Genomic DNA, 18068 nt, shown 5'->3' with positions numbered 1-18068 from the left:
TTTGTAACGTGTCCCACAATAAAGTCAGCGGTTGGAATGCGGGTTGAACAGAGGACAAGCGCCGATTGGCTGAAGGCGGGTGGTGGGCGGGACCATATGAGAGGGTGGGAACGTGAAGAGGCGTGGTTTGGCGGGGAGGCTGGCAGGGTTCGTGGTCCCGACGCTAGAAGGCGGGTCAAGGAGTGGTGAGGGCGGGTTGTTGGTCGGCTGGAGGCGGGGCCTGGAAGGTTAGCACCACACCAAGGCTAGCACTGGCTGGCTCTTGTCCCGAGAACTCAGGCCCGACCCACGCAACCTTCCGTGTCGCCATGGCAGCAGGAACGCGCAGCTCTGTCGCTCAGCGGGCCAACCCGGAAGATGCTGAACCAAACAGGCGTGTCGGTAATTTATGAGGTAGGTGCGGAAAAGCGGTGAGTAGCTGAGAAATAGTACTACCTCCCGTTGAGCATCCAGATCGAAAGTAGGGACATGTAGCAGAGAAGTTTTGAAGTCTGAGCCGTTTCTGTGAGCAGAGTCTTAGTGTGCAGTTCCCGCTTTAGACTTTAGAGCTTGGAGATGAGTTGTAACTCATTTCCCTTTCTTAACTCAAAGTATTTCCCTGTTGGTCTGTGACGAAGATGGTTCCTGAGGATGCAACACACACACACACACACACACACACACACACACACACACACGTTAGGGTTAGTAGTATCAACTTTAGAATCAATGCAAATTTATAACGGTTGTAGTAGCACATAAAATTCAGTCTTCACCATCACCACCGTTACAATTACTAGGCTTTTTTCTCTCACACTGACCCAGTTAGTGCATGTGGGTTCAGAACAGCGGGGCTGGACGACTGCCCTCATCTGAACAATTCCATCCCATGCTTTCTTTCTCTCTTTCTTCATTTGGTTTTTTGAGACAGGATTTCGCAATGTAGCCTTGGCTGTCCTCAACTCGCCTTGTAGACCAGGCTGGCCTTGAACGTACAGAGATCCACCTGCCTCTGCCCCCTCTGAGTCCTAGAATTAAAGGAGTGTGCCGCCGGGCGGAGCTCATTGCTTATTTTCTATGTGTTAGTTAGGGGTAAACAATATAACCCTTTTCAAGAGTTCTTAACTATGAAGGTCAAATAAAATGCTGTAGGCACCACTAGGTAAACATAAAATTCTGTAGGCGAATTCTGCCTTGGAATTATAAATGCTGAACCACGTCTGGCATGTGGACCTGTGATCCTACCACTTGGAAAGCCCAGACAAGATGAGGAGTTCAAAGTCATTCTCTATTACACAGAAAATTGGAGGCCAGCTTGGGTTACATGGGACTCTTTCTCAACCTCCCACCCCCTATTTCAATGTAGATGCTTCTTGTGGGGTTTAAAAGTTCCTCAGAGTAAAAATAAAGATAAGTTTTAAGAAGGTTTTGAAGAATTAAATGTGGGCCAGGGGCAGATCATCTGGTATTTCTTCTGGCTATCCGAATATATCCCATAAGTTGTTTTTGTTTTTGTTTGTTTGTTTTTGACAAGTGTGGAAAAGATTGGGGGAGCTAAGAAAGCATCCTTCTTATTTATGTGGAAACATAAGTTAAAATTGTTTTAAATTGTCCCTGGAGAACTAGAGAGATGGCTCAGCTGCCAAGAGTGGCTACTGCTCTTTTGGAGGACCTGAGTTTGGTTTTCCTCTGCCAAGTCCAGCGGCTCACAACCTCAGTAACTTCAACTCCAGGAGACCCATCCCTCTTCTGGCCTCTTCAGTCACCACCTACACACACACACACACACACACACACACACACACACACACACACACCCCACATACATACACAGATACACAAATAAAGGAAAATGCAGCTGAGACCATGTTGCAATTACAATATCTTAGCTGCTTACCAGGGTCCTAAGTCTGAAATTTCAAGATGACTTAAATTGATAGATTAAAGGGAGTGACCTGACTCCTCCTAGGTTAATTTAACTTTTGGAGTTTCTTCTCCTCCTATGCATTTTCATGTATGTATCTCCTTCTCCTATCCTAAGGTGGCCGTGAGTTGGTTCTTCTAGGGAATCCGAAGATGGGGACTCAAGTGGTTATGCGAGCCTGTAACTCCTCCTCCGTGCCTGGAGCGCCCTCAGTAAGTTCTGGAGTATTGCTGTCAGAGTGTGGTGGTCTTACAGGAATCTCAGTGCTGTCTTATGCCTGGGAGATTGTGACGCCAGGACGTAGAACCTAAAACAAGATATTGCCTTCCTTTCTTGCTCTTTCTCCTTTTGGAAATTCTAGCTCACTTGAGCATCAATTCATTACTTTTCTCCCCTGGAATGAATAAGACCAGGCAGAGGTTGGAAAACTCTGGTAAGGATGCACGCATTACTTAAAAGATCTCAGTAAAGTTTGTTCAAAAGTAATGTTAATTACAGAGCATTTGAAAAACACTGCAGATTATGATTAGAAAATAAAAAAAACTAGCCAGGCAATGGTGATGCATGCCTTAATTCCAGCACTTGGGAGGCAGAGCAAGTGGATGTACAAGTTTGAAGCCAGCCTAGTCTTACAGAGTAAGTTCCAGGATAGCCAGGACTAAACAGAAAAACCTTTTTTGAAAAACAACAAACCAACTAAACTAAACCAAACAAAAACAAAAACAAAAACACCCACCCCAAAAAAAGCCCCAAAGCAGAACGAAACAAACTAACCCATAAGTCTCCCATCCAGAAGCAAGCCGTGAATATTCTAGGCAATATTTTTCTAGTCTTTTCATCTATGAAAATGTTTTTCCATGAGATCCGATTATATGCAAACTTTAATATTGTTAACTCTGTGATATGGATATTTGTCTTTTAGCTTTATCATTCTTTTATTTTATGTGTATGGGTGTTTTGCCTCTATGTATGTCTGTGCACCTCATGCCTGGTGCTGGCAGAGGCTAGAGGAGGGTGTTCAATCCCTCAGAACTGAAGTTCCAGACAGTTGGGAGCTGGCATGTGGGTGCTGAGAATTGACCCTGGGTCCTCCTGAAGAGCAGCCAGTGCTCTGAACTGCTGAGCCATCGCTCCAGCCCCAGCTTGATTGGCTTTTTGAGGCAGACTTTTGCTATGTGTCCTAGTCTGACATTAAAATCACTGTGTAGCTCACAGTGAGGCGCTTCTCCTCCTGCCTTACCCTTTGGAGATCTGGAGTTACAAGGATGCACTACTGTGCCCAGATTTTCTATGATCATCTGACCACTGACCAGTCCCTTTTCACTGGACTCTTAAGTCTCTCCTCCATTCAAATGGAAAATAAACAACTTGTGGGCCGGAGAGATGGCTCAGCAGTTAAAATGCACTGGCTACTTTTGCACAGGACCTGGGTTTGATTCCCAGCACTCACAGCTGCCTTTAAGTCCAGTTCCAAGGGATCTGATACCCTCTTCTGACTTCTGTGGGGACCAGGAACACATAGTGAATAGACACATTCAGGCAAAGCATTCATGTATATAAAAAAGAAAATAAGCAATTTAAGACTACTTAGAAAGCTGAGTGTGGTGGGCTTTTAATACCAGCAGTCTGAGGCAGAGGCAGGTGGATCTCTATGAGTTCGAGGCCATCCTGGTCTACAGAGTGAGTTCCAGGACAGCTAGGGCTGTTACACAGAGAAACTCTACCTTGAAAAACCAAACCAACCAACCAAACAACAACAACAAAACAAAAAGAGACTACTTAAAATGATAAGACTTTATTTTTTAAATCAGGGATTAGTACTTTATTTTTCCCTTAAAACCATACTTTATTATATGTAACAATACAATTTACATATTGAATTATATGCTGGGTGGTGGTAGCACACGCCTTTAATTCCAGCACTTGGGAGGCAGAGGCAGGTGGATCTCTGAGTTTCGAGCCAGCCTGGTCTACACAGAGAAACCCTATCTTAAAAAACATAATATATTGAATGACATTATATAGAATTACTTGATATAATTTTAATCAAGAACTTTATTTTTCTTTTTTTTTACTTATGTGTGTGTGTGCGCGTGTGTGTGTGTGTGTGTGTGTGTGCCTGTGAGTGGGTGTTGGAAATGAATGGAATTCTGATTCCTCACACTGGCAGCACTCTTAACCTTTGAGCTGTCTCTCCAGACCAGATTTGGTTTCAAACAGAATAAAAACTGAAGCATTTTCAGAGTATAGAACCCCTCGCTACAAGGGAAAAAAATTAAAATCTCTTCTAAGTGGATCAACATGGCAATGTATTCAGTGACTAGTCATGTCTAATTCTTACTGCACTAATGGTCAATGGGGTTGGAAGGAAAGCCTAGCATTCACAGCCACTTCCTTGGAGGAAAAACACAAATTGGGTTATTTTTCAATGCGAAAGTAGTGTTTGTTGTTTCAATAAAAAGCAAGTTGGTTCTATATATCAAGATACGAGCATTTTACAGAATAAGTAACCTGTAAAGGAAGAATCGTGATTTCAGGTTTTGAGCGCATCCTTCAGAGGGCAGCCAAATGTCAGAATATGGATACCAAGATGTGAGGACCCTGAGCCCTAATGAAAGATTGGTGTATTTAGTGTAATTAGCAATGGTGAGGCCAGTGGTGATTATTGGCAGTGCATGGGAGCACTGTTTTCCTAGTAGAGACTCCAGTCACTTCCAAAACATCCACCAGATGTCGCTCTCTTGGTCTGAACCTCGGGATGGTTGGCAGACAACCTGACATGTGATTTAGGAAAAAAAAATGTGTAGAATACATTTGCAAATCATCTGTTTTGGCGAATCTACTTTGGCTTGGTTTATATTAAGCTTTGTCGTTTGATGGTTACTTTGGCAACAGTCTACCCCAGTCTCTCACTGCTCTGTCTTGTTTTTCCTTCTGCCCATTCCTGGCTGTCACATCCACCCGGTACGCTCTGTCCCCTCATCTAATGTTGAGTTCTCCATTTGTCTTTCTTTCCTCCAACCCTGTATCTTGTCACTGTCTATGATGTGGGTATATATAAGTAGATCTTTCCTTCTACTATTCTTTGTGCTAAAAGAATAGATCCTGGCACCTAAACATAATAGGGATGCAACACATGTTTAACGAAAAGAAAATACAGGAGGATACCATAAGTTTTATTTGTCTTGCGAATACAGTAGGAGACAAAGAAAGAGCCATAGCCTCACATTGCCTGTGATTAGGAGCTGAGTGTTAGAGTACTGGAGGCGCTCGGCCCTTGGATTTAATTTATCTGGTGTTTTGTTTGTTTTTCCAGTGCTAGGAATCGAACTTAGGTTCTCATACATGTCAAGCAAACACATTACCACTCAGCTACATTGGTAGCTCTTTTAAAATACTGCTTATTTTGAAGCATTGTCTTATGAAGTTGCCAGGCTGACCATGAACTCTCTCTGTAGCCCACAGAGATCTTGAGTATGTGAACCTCTTGCCTCAGCTTCCTGAGGAGCAGCACTAGCAGGACTGGCTTAGATCTTTGAGTTTTATTTTATCTTTTGCTTTTTTTTGAGACAGGGTCTTACATAGCCCAGGCTGTCCTTGAACTCACCATATAGCCAGAGATCACATTAAATTTTGGATCCTCCTTCAGCCACCTCCCATGCTAAGATTACGGGTATGTGTTACTGTGCCTGGTTTGATCTTTGAGTCTTTTTAAGGTTTATTATATATATATATATATATATATATATTTTTTTTTTCATCTGTATATATGTGCTTGGTGTTCATGGAAGCAGAAGGGATGTGCGAGCCCTTGGAGCTGGACTTATGAGAATGACTGTGAGTCGACACGTGGGCACTGGGAATCTAACCTAGGTGTTTTGCAAGAGTAACAAGTGCAGCCAGGTGTGGTGGCGCACACCTTTAGTCCCAGCACTTGGGGAAGCAGAGGCAGGCGGATCTGTGAGTTCGAGGCCAGCCTGGTCTACAAAGTGAGTCCAGGAAAGCCAAGGCTACACAGTGACACCTTGTCTTGAAAAATAAAAAAAGAAGTAGCAAGTGCTTTAAATCATCAAGGGATCCATCCAGCCCCATTGATATTTTCATTTAAAAAAAAAAGAAGAATTATTAAAGAATTCAGCCAGTTTTGTATTTATCCAGACAATAAATATTCCTATTTCTGGGATAAACCAGTAACAAAACATACAAAATTCTAAAATTTATGAACAGGGAGAAGCTAATGGTAAATGAATACTAATCGAGGTGTGTGCATGCCTACGATTGCAGCACCTGGGAGCCTAAAGCAGACGGATAGCTAGTTTGAAGTTATCCTTCAAGGGGGAAAAAAAGGGCTGGGGAGCTAGCTCAGTAAAATATCCCCTCTGCAAACAGAAGGAGCTGAGTTTGATCACAGAGCCCATGTAAAGATGCCAGTGTAGTGGTGTCCCCTTATAACCACAGTCCTGAGGAGGCAGAGGAGCTGGCAGCTTAACCAGCCCAGCCTAATTTGGTGAGCCCCAAGTACCAGTGAAATTACCTTGTCTCAAAAAACAGGGCGGATGGGTGACCTCTGGCTTCTACTTGTGTGAGTACACATGCATACAAGTGCCCCCCCCATATATGTGCCACCCCTCCCCCCTCCCCAGAAAAAAACAAGTAAATACAGAACCTCCCAGGTGATGATGAAGACTATTGGGAAAAATAAAAACAAATCAGGCCGAGACGCCCAGGAGTGTGGGTGTGAGGGAGGATCACTGTTTAAATAGAGTAGTAAGAGAAGGACCAGGGTCTAAAGGAACATGTGAGCAGGGATATGAAGGAAGAGCAGGAGCCATAGGCATGTAGAGATGAGTAAAACAGATTAAAAACAAGAGCAGCCAGAAGAGGCACAGACCTCAGCGACAGAGTGCTCAGTTAGCATACAGAAAGTCCTGCATTTCAACAATAAAAGGAAGAAAAAAAATGCAAAAAAACCCTACCCCAAAACAGTACAAAACAAACAAACAAACAAAAAAACAAAACTCCCAAAAGTGTGGCCAAAGAAGTTTCATGAAGAAAGCAAAGCTTGCAGGAGGCATGCTATTGCTGTGGGCAGCAGGAGGGTGTGGCACACTTAAACCAGAGGGTCAACGTGAAAACTCAGGAGAAAACATGCCTTGGGAGTCTAGGAGCCTTCTCGCCTGAACTGAGGTGATCCCCCGGGAGGCCTTCAGAGCCAGACACAAAGAATTTCCATCTGATGTGCCACAGGAAGGAAGTGTGCCCTGACAACGGGCGCTGGGGCAGCAAGATGAATGCTTGGCTGAGAGTCATGATGATGGTGAATATAGACCGACAGTGGAAGAGCCAGGAGACAAAAGAGCAGTTTAGGCATGCGGCACACAGAGATGGAGTGTTTACCCAGCATGCATGAGGCCTGGCTTCAACCCCAGCACTGTAATAAAGAAATACACATATCAGTAAATAAATGCATCGTTTACAAGCTAGGACATGTTTACCATCTTGCCTGTTGGGTATAACCCCCCCCCAATGTAAACATAAAAGTAGTAGTAAACATGTGGCCCTTACAGAACCCAGATGCTATAATATGAGAAAACAATAGGAAGATTAAGGAATTATTTCAGCCGCGCATGGTGGCACACGCCTGTAATCCCAGCACTGGGGAGGCAAAGGCAGGAGGCCAGCCTGGTCTACAAAGCAAGTCCAGGACAGCCAAGGCTACACAGAGAAACCCTAATTCTAAAAACCAAAAAAAAAAAAAAAGAAAGAAAAAAGAAAGAAAGAAAGAAAGAAAGAAAGAAAAGAAAGAAAAAGGAATTTCAGAAGGTCATTGATTGTTTCATTGATACTTTTAATTATTGGTTTATTTAAGCTGCCTTTCTGTTTCTTTTTATCATGACAGCCTGTAGTGACTGTGTTAAATTTTTCATACGTGTGAATCTCACACATTTTAGTTTTACACAGAGGGAAGTCACAGGCAGCATTTTCACCAAATGACAGCTTTGTTTAAGGCTTAAAGTGTTAATTATGGAAACATGTTATTATATTTATTAATAGATGGTTTGAATGCATTTGCTAATGGTTCATTCATTCATCTAAGAACATTTGGTTAGCATCTTCTATGATGTAAGCACCATAGAAAAGCACTGTCCTGAGCTGAGCTGTGCCCCGGTGCCAGAGCACTTGCCTGGCACGCGAAGCCATAGGTTCAGTTCCTGGCTTCACCACTTAGGAATTAGGTCAGGAGCAAACTGTTTATCCTCCAATCTCTTCTCATATGTAAATAGCAACTGTTCATTGTAACCGGGACCATCAAGTATGTGCATATTATTGATGCTTCGTATAGGACTTGGAACATAGTAAAATGAAATCAATTTTGCTATTCCATTAGACACTTGAGTGGCGTTTAGTTTGTGGAGGAAGTAGCTGCCATGGCTGCTAAGATGGCGCAGGACTGAGGAGGCAGAACAGAAGCCTGTGACAAGCAGTTGGCTGCAGTCAGTCCTGTCGGCGTACTTTGAACCAACTAGTTTATTTTGGGTTCCTTCAATCTCTTTCTCCCTTCTCCACCCCAATCTCTTCCACCACCCCAACATCTGGTATGAGGGAAAGAAGGTTAAGGAGACAGGAGGCATAGCTGTCCTTAGCTGCTTTCTGCTGCTTAGGGTTGTTGGGTTCCTTGGGGGCAAGTCCAATCCTTGTTTCAAGATATCTCTGACTTCTTCTTGTCACACTGCATCAACAGCAACCAGGAGCAGCAGGGGGAGCACCAGTGGCCTTCTTTTTTGAAGCCCCCAGTGTGTCTCTGTCTCTCTCTCTGTGTGTGTCTTTCTCTGCCTCCCTCCCTCTCTGGGTCTGGCTTTTATCCTCACTGACAAAGACCATGCCCCCCCCCCCACAAGGTAGTTCACAGCTGACGAACATCACGTGCCCTCTCAGGAGACAATTATCAGCTGTGGACAAACTGGAACAGCCCCCATATCCCACACCTGGGATGAAAACAAAAACATGTTTACACATAAACCAAAACTTCCATAACACAGTCCTTCCCAGGCCTGCAGCAGTGAAAGGCTTTGTAGCTCCCAGAGTGCTTTGCGGTTATTCCCATATATGGGCAGTACATCATACTGACTATTTCCGTAGTTGTTTCTTCTAACCCACTTACTGTCCCAGCTCTTCTACCTGTATCACAACAGCATGGGGTCGAGAACCTGGGATAGAATATGTTCGTGTTCCTTAGAGCTAAATGCGGTTCTTTACCGGATATGATAAACATATCTTCAGGGCAATTTTACATTATATGGCCCAATAGGATTTTGTGCTTTTTCCAATCATGAGAGAGACGCTGTATTTGATCTAGGATAGTTTGAAGACACATCTCAATAGTCTATAGGACAGTGGAACAGAATATTTTGAAATTATATCATCTATATTTAAATGAATCAAAATTAAATAGCATCATAAGGCAATTGCCTTAGCTTTGTTTGTTTGTTTTTCGAGACAGGGTTTCTCTGTGTAGCCTTGGCTGTCCTCAACTCAACTTATAGACCAGGCTGGCCTCAAACTCACAGCGATCTGCCTGCCTCTCCCTCCCAGAGTGCTGGGATGAAAGGTATATGCCACCATACCTGACTGATTTAGCTATATTTCAAGTGTTCAATAGCCACATTTGGCTAGTAGCCACAGGTTTAAGCAGCATATAGAATATAGAATATAAAGCCAGGCATGGTAGCACATACCTTTAATCCCAGCACTCTGGAGGCAGAGGCAGGTGGATCTATGTGAGTTTGAGGCCAGCCTGGTCCACAAAGTGAGTCCAGGACAGCCAGAGCTCTGAAACTCTGTCTCAAAAAACCATAAAAAAAAAATTTAAAAAAAGATATTTCCATCTTATAGACCCCACTTCTCTAAGTTTTCAGGACTTGTACTATTTTTTGGCATGTGCCTTAAAATAAGTCACCATGATTCTCTCCAGCAGAGCATGAAGGGCTACTGCAAGAGACACAAGCCCAGGCCCCAAAGGCCTTTGTTTAGACCTCAGCCCCTCTCTATTGATTTACTGAGAAACTGTAAGCATCTCTCTTAGTGTTGGTTCTGTCTTATATGAAGTAAGTAGCTGGACCAAATAAAACCTTTATTTTAGAGATTTAAAATCCAGCATGGGGACCAGAGAGATGGCATAGTGGTTAAGAGCATCCGCTGCTCTTCCGAAGGACCCCAGTTTGGTTCCCATCACCCACATTGGGTTGCTCTCAATAGCTCCAGGGTACTCAGCACCCTCTTCTGGTGTTTCATCTCTATGGGGACCTTCACACACACGGCACAGACACACGGATACACTTTTTTTTTTTTAGTCAGTTATATCTGAGTGTGGTGGCACATGCCTGTAATCCCGGCACTTGGGAGACAGAAACAGGAGGATTAGGAGTTGAAGGCCATCTTTGGCTTATTAGGGAGACCGGCCAGGGCTACGCGAGGCCCTGCCTCAAAAGACCAAAACGATAAGCAAATTGGTTGCTTAGTAACTCTTTCCTCCAAATCACTGAGCTCACAGGTACTGCTCTCATCGAAGCCTGGTTTTTGAGAAACAGTGATCCCTTGGCATTGATGATGATCTGCGTGCCTCCCTCTGATGCCCAAGTGACGCATCAACTGGATGCTTCGGTTTCGCATCATTGGTATATAGACATGCTGCATGGAGAGCTATACAGTTGGGAGGTCTATGCTTCTGATCATAGAGGGCCCTGTTGCTTTAAACGGACGTCAGGGGTCTCCTAGTGGTATTCCGCCAAGAGCTGAGAGAGTAGTAAGGAGTCTTGTCAGGGAAACTCCCCATCTGCGCCGTGAAGGACAGAGAGGTCTTCTGACTTGCCGACTGCTCAGGATCAGTTTACCTCGGTGTTTCAGCTTTTCCCCTCCCCTTGCTCCAGTCAGAGTCAGGACTTAGTCAGGCAACCGACTCAACGCAGGCTGTCAGTCTGCTTCCTGCTTCTTGTGGTCAGAGACACACATTTTTCCCAGAAGAACTTTGTGTTCAAGGGCAGCTTTGGTTATCCAGTCAGGCTGCCCAGGAAGGATTTTCTTATTCTCTCTCTAGTGGCCCAAGGAGGAGGTCATTAGGTTAAGTAAGATTCAATAGGCTCATTACTGACCTTTCCTGCTGACGTCCAATGGGGCTTGAGGGGAATCCAGGATTGCTGGGAATGGTTTGTGATTCCTTGATTATTGACTTGGGAACAGATGTGTCCTTGGGCAAGGCTCTGACCTTCTCTGGGTCTTAACATTCTTAATTCTCCTTTCTCTGTAGGATCACAAGATGAAATGTAAAGTGGGCATTCTCTCAACTTTCTTTCTTCCTTTCTTTCTCTCTAAAATCAGTTGCTCCAAACATTCGAATGACTAATGTTCTTAAAATAAACATCAAAGCAGTGACCTCAGTCAGGCCACAGAAGGGAGAAGTCCTGTTACACCCAAGGGTGCTTTTACCTGTCAACATACCAGGTCATTTTTAGTGTTTTATTTAAAAACCCATTAAAATATGCTTTGCTTTGCCTCCCTGCCTCTTTTCCCCCTCCCCCACCCCCACCACCAGGTCTCACTATATATTAGTAGCTGACCTGGTTCTTGCTATGTAGACCAGGATAGCTTTGGATTCACAGATTCACCTGCCTCTGCCTCTATAGTGCGAGGTCTGGTGTGTATGTGTGTGTATATATACAATATACGATATATATATATATATATATATATACACACAATATATATGCCACTATATATGCATATTTTCTTTTTGAAAGGATTGCAGGTAGCCTAGGCTAGCCAGAAACTGGCTATGCAGCCAAGGATGGCTCCTGACCCTCCTGCCTCTAGCACTCAGTAAAGGATCATAGGTGTACACCAGCATTCTGGCTCTTAGCAGTTATTTTATTATTAAAATTAATTAATTAATCACTGTGTGTGTGAGCATAGTGTTTGCCTGTACCAGAGAGGAGTGAGTTCTCCCTTTCCACCTTTACAGGGTTCATGGGTTGAACACAGGTGCAAGCATCTGTAAGAGCCTTTATTCCCTGAGCCATCTTGCCCATCCTCCCCACTTAGCCATTATTTTGAAATGAGAGAAGAGATGCATGTAGTAAAGCCTTGGTCATCCTTGGTGCCTCTTGGATGTTTCTTTTATGATGGTATGATTTGTTTAGCGCTGTTCAATTACTTACATTCTAATACTTAAAGAACTCCACTCCTAGCCTCTCTCCTCTGACTCCTCTTTTTGTTGTTATTTCTTGTCCTTATACTTCCTCTTATTTAAGTTGCCTCACTCTCCAGCCCTGTGTGGGAAAAGGTTGCTGGTTGCCTCACCCTCCAACCCAGTGTGGAAAAAGGTTGCTGTAAATCTGAAGAATGGGGGTGAGGTGGGGTGGGGGAATCCTGTGACTCACTCCTTTTCCCACCCACCTTGCGGTGAGGTGCTTGTAGCCTAAAGTGAGCAGAGTGAATACGTGTGTGTGTGTGTGTGTGTGTACACGCGCTGTGTGCGTGTGTGCGTGCTCACGCGCGGGAACGCCCGCCTCCAAACCTGCAGTGTAGTGATTGCAAGCATATGCTTACGCTGGCAAGCCCGTTTGTGTCAGCGCGCGCGCGCGCGTGTGTGTGTGTGTGTGTGTGCGTGTGCGTGCGTGCGTGCACGCGTGTGTGAGTGCTTGCAGGGAACACCAGTCCAGAGCGCGCGTGCGCCCCTCGGCTTCCCCGCACACACCGGCCGCCCGGGGCTGCCCGCCAGCCCCTCTTGCCTCTGCGCTGTGCGCGCCCTGCTGTTTCTATAGGAACCAGTACAGCGCCGGGCCCCTCCGGCTGCGGCCCGCGCTCGAGCATGCCCAGTGCAAGCCGCTAGTTTGGCTCGGGTCTAGGTTTCCAGTAAGTGGCATGCGGGACTCAGGAGAGATCCTAGGGAGCTGAGCCGATCGCCTTTGTGTGCAGAGCGAGGAGGCAGCGGCAGCGGCGCAACCCTAGCCGGGGAGCCCCACGGCAGGAACAATGCTTGCCTGCTTGACCCGCGGGAACATACTGGACGTCTTGCAAGAGGGCTTCAATGAGGTAACTGTCTGCTCCTCCCACCCCCAGCTCCCCGTCACCTAGCGCCTCCCGCCTAATCTCCGGAAGGGGATCCTTGGGGCGGCGGAGCAGCGGGGGTGGGAGGGATTGGGGCTGCATCCTTGCGGGAGCCCAGTTGGAGAGCCCGGGTGGCAATAGCTACGGTGGTAGGTGTGGTGCAGATGCAGAACCCGAGGACACCAGAAGGGCGGTGGGCCTTCCTCTCAGCTGGAAGATTACCTTCCTGAGCGCGGAGGCCCATCAGGACCAACGGACTCAGAAGGCATCTCCTTGCAGGGGAGGTGGTCCACACGCCTCTCAGGAACTCTCCAGGGACATCCTCCAGGGAAGCCCTGAACAGAGACAGCATAGCTCTATTTCAGGAACTACGCGGATGAGTCACCGGAGGGGTGCGTGGCATTGGTAGAAAGTTTGAGGGCAGGAGACTGTGGGTGGTCCACATGAGGAGCCCTTTCCACGTGCGAATCTCCTGAATCCTGCGCATTAAATTTCTCCACCACTGAGGACAAGGTTGGCTGAGAAGAGCAGCCTGGGCCACGGGCCCAGTTTCAGGAGCTAGTATGTGCTCCGTTCTGTGAGATCTGCAGTGGGGAGCCTCAATCTGACAGGAAAGGGGGGCCAGGGTGGACTCAAAGTTTCTCTTAGAATTTTGTTAACCTCTTCCATTTCATTCTTTTGTGTCCCAGCCTATTCTTGTTTGAAACATTACTATTTGCCCCTGCTTCTCACTCATGCTTTTGGTTGCCTTAGCCCACCAGTCCTGAAGGAATAAGCTATTGGTCATGGCTTCCTGCCTTCTTTTCCCAGGGTCCACCTCTCCCTTCTCTATGGATTTCTTAAATTTAGGATTTCCTGTGGTGGTGGGGGGGGGGGGCCTTCAGCATGATACACAAGGGCTCTCCCACTGCTCTGCTCCTCCACTCTTTAAGACAGCACTGGTGTTTTTAAAATCAGATTTTAGTCTGATCATACAAAAGCACCCTTCCATCCGTGCCCACTGGTGACTGAGCCTAGGGCCTTGCATATGCCTGGGGGCTGTATCTCTGAGCTACACCCTCAGCCCATTCCCTTAAATATTAACATGGCAGGCGAGATGGAAGAGCCTTTGTGCCATTACCGCTCTCACCCCCTTCCCAACCTTTCCCCCTGAGGCAACCAACCATTCTCATGAATTTCCATGTAGGATTTTTTTTTTTCTACAGCTGCACGACAGGCTCCCTCCTTGATCCCTGTTTCTAATTAAGAAATCCCACATTCTGACCTGCCTTAGAACCTTCCCCAGTTCTGGCCCCTGTGCCCCAGCCTTCTTCCTGATACACACAGAGGGGGGAGAGAAAAAAAAAACCAATGGAAATGTTCTGCCAGTGTGACCAACTGGGCTGGAATTTTCCTTTGGCTGACGGGTGTCACAACCTTCATTAAAGGGCAGAGCTTGTATCCTGCCTGTATGGCAGCCCTCCTCAGCTTCCCATCACTCCTGACTGAACACATGTAAGGGAATCGCTAACAAAGGGCTACAGATGCCGAGGTGACCACGGAACAGCCAGGAAGCCACCTCCTCTAGTGCCTCCAGCACGCTCATCCATCCTTCCCCCACTCTCTGCCCCTGGGCCATCTCTGGTCCTTATTTGTGTAAATCCCACTCAGTCACGAGTTGTGGCCAAACCTCCTTCACTCCCCTTGTGGCCTCTCCCCCTTTTCTATTTTACCTCAGCTCTCTGGGGTCAGAACCACCTTCGTCTGAATAGAAGGCAACTGGCACAGAGCCAAGCCCTGGTTTTTCATTTCTAAATCGTCGTCGTCTAAAGACCCACGTGAAAACAAAGCCGCCTGGCTATCATTTCCACGAGTCTGTACATAAACATTGCCCGGCATTCGGTTCTTCCAAAACAAGGGGAAAGGGGAGTGAAAAGGTATTTTCCCCCTGTGTGGTAATGGAATCTTCCTAAACCAACACTCAGACAACTTTATAATCAATTCCTCTGTAAAGAACAATTTGGCACTGTGTCCTTGAAGCTCTGATATTGGAACTGTCTGCCTAGCCCATAAACTGTCCTCTCTGAACACTAATGTACAGATTCTCCTTGGTAGATTTGAACTCTGAAAAACCAAAATTGTGCTTTTGATCTTGTGCCTCTAAACAATGTAAATATCAATGTTAGTAGTTTAAATGTGAATGATCCCTTAATTAACGTAAATCTTTCACATACATAATACGCTTTCTGGATTTCCCCTCACGTGTACTGTCATGTAACCATACCACTGAATAGCAGCATGAGGGAGATATGGTTGGGAGGGGTTGCTTGATCTACTCCAGGCTCATGATTGCTTTAGACCCAGTAATATCCAACCCTTTCTGTTGAAGTCATATGATAAGACTAACTGGGCACTTAAGAGATAGTGTCAGAAGCCGGGCGTGGTGGCGCACACCTGTAATCCCAGCACTCGGGAGGCAGAGGCTGGTGGATCGCTGTGAGTTCGAGGCCAGCCTGGTCTACAAAGTGAGTCCAGGACAGCCAAGGCTAACACAGAGAGACCCTGTCTCAAAAAACCAACAAAACAAAACAAAACAAAACAAGAGATAGTGTCAGAATACACATAATTCCTTGGGGGAAATTCTTTCTACTAAGGCTAAGAATACCACACACATGCATTCAGCCACCTCTTGGGAATAATCTAAGTATATCTGAAGCTATCTTTCATCACCTAGATGGTTTATTATAGGTCTGTGTGGTTAGGGGCTGCGACCTCATTCTCCACGGCAGGGCAAACTCCCACAGGAAGCAGGGATATGGCCCTAATTGGTTAATTATAAGGAAAGCCAGCAGCAACAGCAGCAGCAGCAGCAGCAGCAGCAGCAGAGAGAAGCCCTGCCCTTTGAATCAAGGCTCCCCTCTATTTACTGCTGGTCTCTTCTCAATCCATATGTCACTAAATATAACTGTGTGTGACAGAGCCTCCTTCAGGCACATTGCTCACCTAGCGTGCCCATCAGAGAAGTCACAGGCTGACTCATGTCAGAGATGCTAATGCAATCGCTTGTATTGACACAGCTAATGTTCACTGCGAGTTGTCTGTAGAGTTTGGCTACTGTCATTAATAACTCACCTTGGATGGGTTTTCTAGACTTCTTTACTTCACCATTCTGCATTTGCCTCAAAGCTCTGTGTGTGTGTGTGTGTGTGTGTGTGTGTGTGTGTGTGTGTGTGTGAGATAGAGTGTGTGTTTCGAGACAGGGTTTCTCTGTGTAGCCTTGGCTGTCCTGGACTTGCTTTGTAGACCAGGCTGGGAGTTAGAAGGTTTTAATAGACATCCAATTATAATATGGTTTAACCAATAAGCATTTGTTTGTTCCTTCATTGGATGTATACAGCTATTGAAAATGTTATAGGGCCAGGCATGGTGGTGCATGCCTTTAATCCCAGCACAGGAGGCAGAGGCAGTGGATCTCTGTGAGTTCGAGGCCAGCCTGGTCTACAAAGTGAGTCCAAGACAGCCAAGGCTACACAGAGAGACCCTGTCTCAAACAAACAAACAAACAAACAAACAAACAAACAAAACAGAAAGAAAGAAAGAAAGAAAGAAAGAAAAGAAAACGTTATAGGGAGAGACAAACCCTACTGGAAAAGGCTCAATAGGATGCTTAATGTCATAAATATCACAAAAGAGTAATGTTTGTGGGAGATTGTATAGATACCTTTTAATTAATACACCCATGAAAAGAAGTAAATATTTATACACCGTTGTGTTCACTGAGGCCAGACTTCCCTCCCGTTGGTTGGCTGGTATTCGCGTGCAGGCAGTCACTCACCAGATGCTCACTGAATTACTGTGTTTACCAGGCACTGTGCCAGGCTCTGGAAATAGAAGCCAAATAACAGAGTCTGTTCCCTAACGGAGCTCACAGGCCACTGAAGATAAAGACAGCATCATACTTGGGAACTTTGTGGTAATATAGACATCTTGCTTGTGGGAAAGAGTGAACTTCTGCCTAGTTATGACGTGAATGGCTGAGAGGCTGAAAGCTAAGGGATTGACTTACAACAGAGTTCGTCAGCAGGAAGCCAGTTGTCCAAGCTTGTGAACTGACAGATCTGTCTCCAAGCAGGAAAGGAGTGTATTGAAAGCCCGCCTTAAGGTTCATATGCATGTCTGAGGGGAGCAGCACATTGCTGGAGTCCCAGTACTCAGCAGGTTGAGGTGGAAGGTGTCTGGAAAAAGTGTGTGTGTGTGTGTGTGTGTGTGTGTGTGTGTGTGTGTGTGTGTGTGTGTATGTGTGTGTGTGTGTGTGTGTGTGTGTGTGATCAGTCAGTAGAGAAAGGCATGTGGCACCAAGTGTGATGACCTGAGTTTATATGTAGAACCTACAAGGTGGAAAAGTGGCACAGAGTCCTGCAAGCTGTCTTCTGACCTCCACATACACACCATGGCAGGTGTACACCCACCTCAAAATAATCAAACAAACCTGGAAGCCCCAGTTCCCCTCTAAACAAACAAACAAACAAACGAATGAATGAATGTTTTTGTTGTTTTCAAAGGAAGGGTGAGGGTAGGGGGCGGGGAAGTGATCCGCTTAGTAGCCTCTGAGAAACAGAGTGTGAACCTTTGTCTGGCCTCATCCTGTAAAGGGGAAACTGAGTCAGGATGGGAACTGAGAGGCAGGTTAGCGCTGGGAGCACCCCTCTTTAGTGCCTCATGCTCTCTGTGGAGTAGCTCGTGGCAGCGCTGAGCCAAAAAGAGGCTTTCAGGCATTTCCACAGTGAATCCATCCCTCAGTGCTTTGCTGTAGGAATTAAAGGTCCGTTGAAGATTTAAGGGAAGGAAGCACGCAGCCTCTCAGCCTGATTTCCCCAGTACCCACCCAGGCTGACTGGCTTAGTTCCCACTGGCGCCAATGCCAGCTCAACAGATGCACCCAGGCTGAAAGCTCTCAGGCAGCTCTGTGTCCCTGGTGCTGCGTGATGGGCAGACCCATGTGTAGCTTTCATAGGGCACAGTTTGCCAGGTGCCACTCCCCCAGGCAGTTCTGAGAATTTGAGTACTGTGAAAACTTCATCTG

At 45.9% G+C, this 18068-nt stretch overlaps 1 protein-coding gene across 9 annotated transcripts in view; it reads left to right on the top strand.

Annotated features, from left to right (window-relative positions):
- The first annotated feature begins 163 nt into the window (after window positions 1–163).
- The window catches only part of DIXDC1 (DIX domain containing 1), a 75946-nt gene continuing 58041 nt past the window's right edge, over window positions 164–18068 (top strand). For 3 of the 9 annotated variants that reach the window (XM_084782071.1, XM_084782073.1, XM_084782068.1), the window contains exons 1-2: window positions 164–393; window positions 2021–2115. In XM_084782071.1, coding sequence (XP_084638197.1) covers window positions 2056–2115 — 60 coding nt within the window. In that variant the 5' untranslated portion in view covers window positions 164–393; window positions 2021–2055. Of the gene's footprint in view, window positions 394–2020; window positions 2116–12618; window positions 12992–18068 lie in introns of those variants that run through there. The other 6 variants (XM_084782070.1, XM_084782066.1, XM_084782069.1 and 3 more) reach the window with 5 other exon arrangements.

Source organism: Acomys minous (assembly GCF_964271855.1).
Source record: "Acomys minous genome assembly, chromosome: 5".
NCBI classification, from domain to species: Eukaryota; Metazoa; Chordata; class Mammalia; order Rodentia; family Muridae; genus Acomys; species Acomys minous.
Note: the sequence above shows the minus strand (reverse complement) of the source record. Positions and strands in the feature narration are given on the sequence as shown.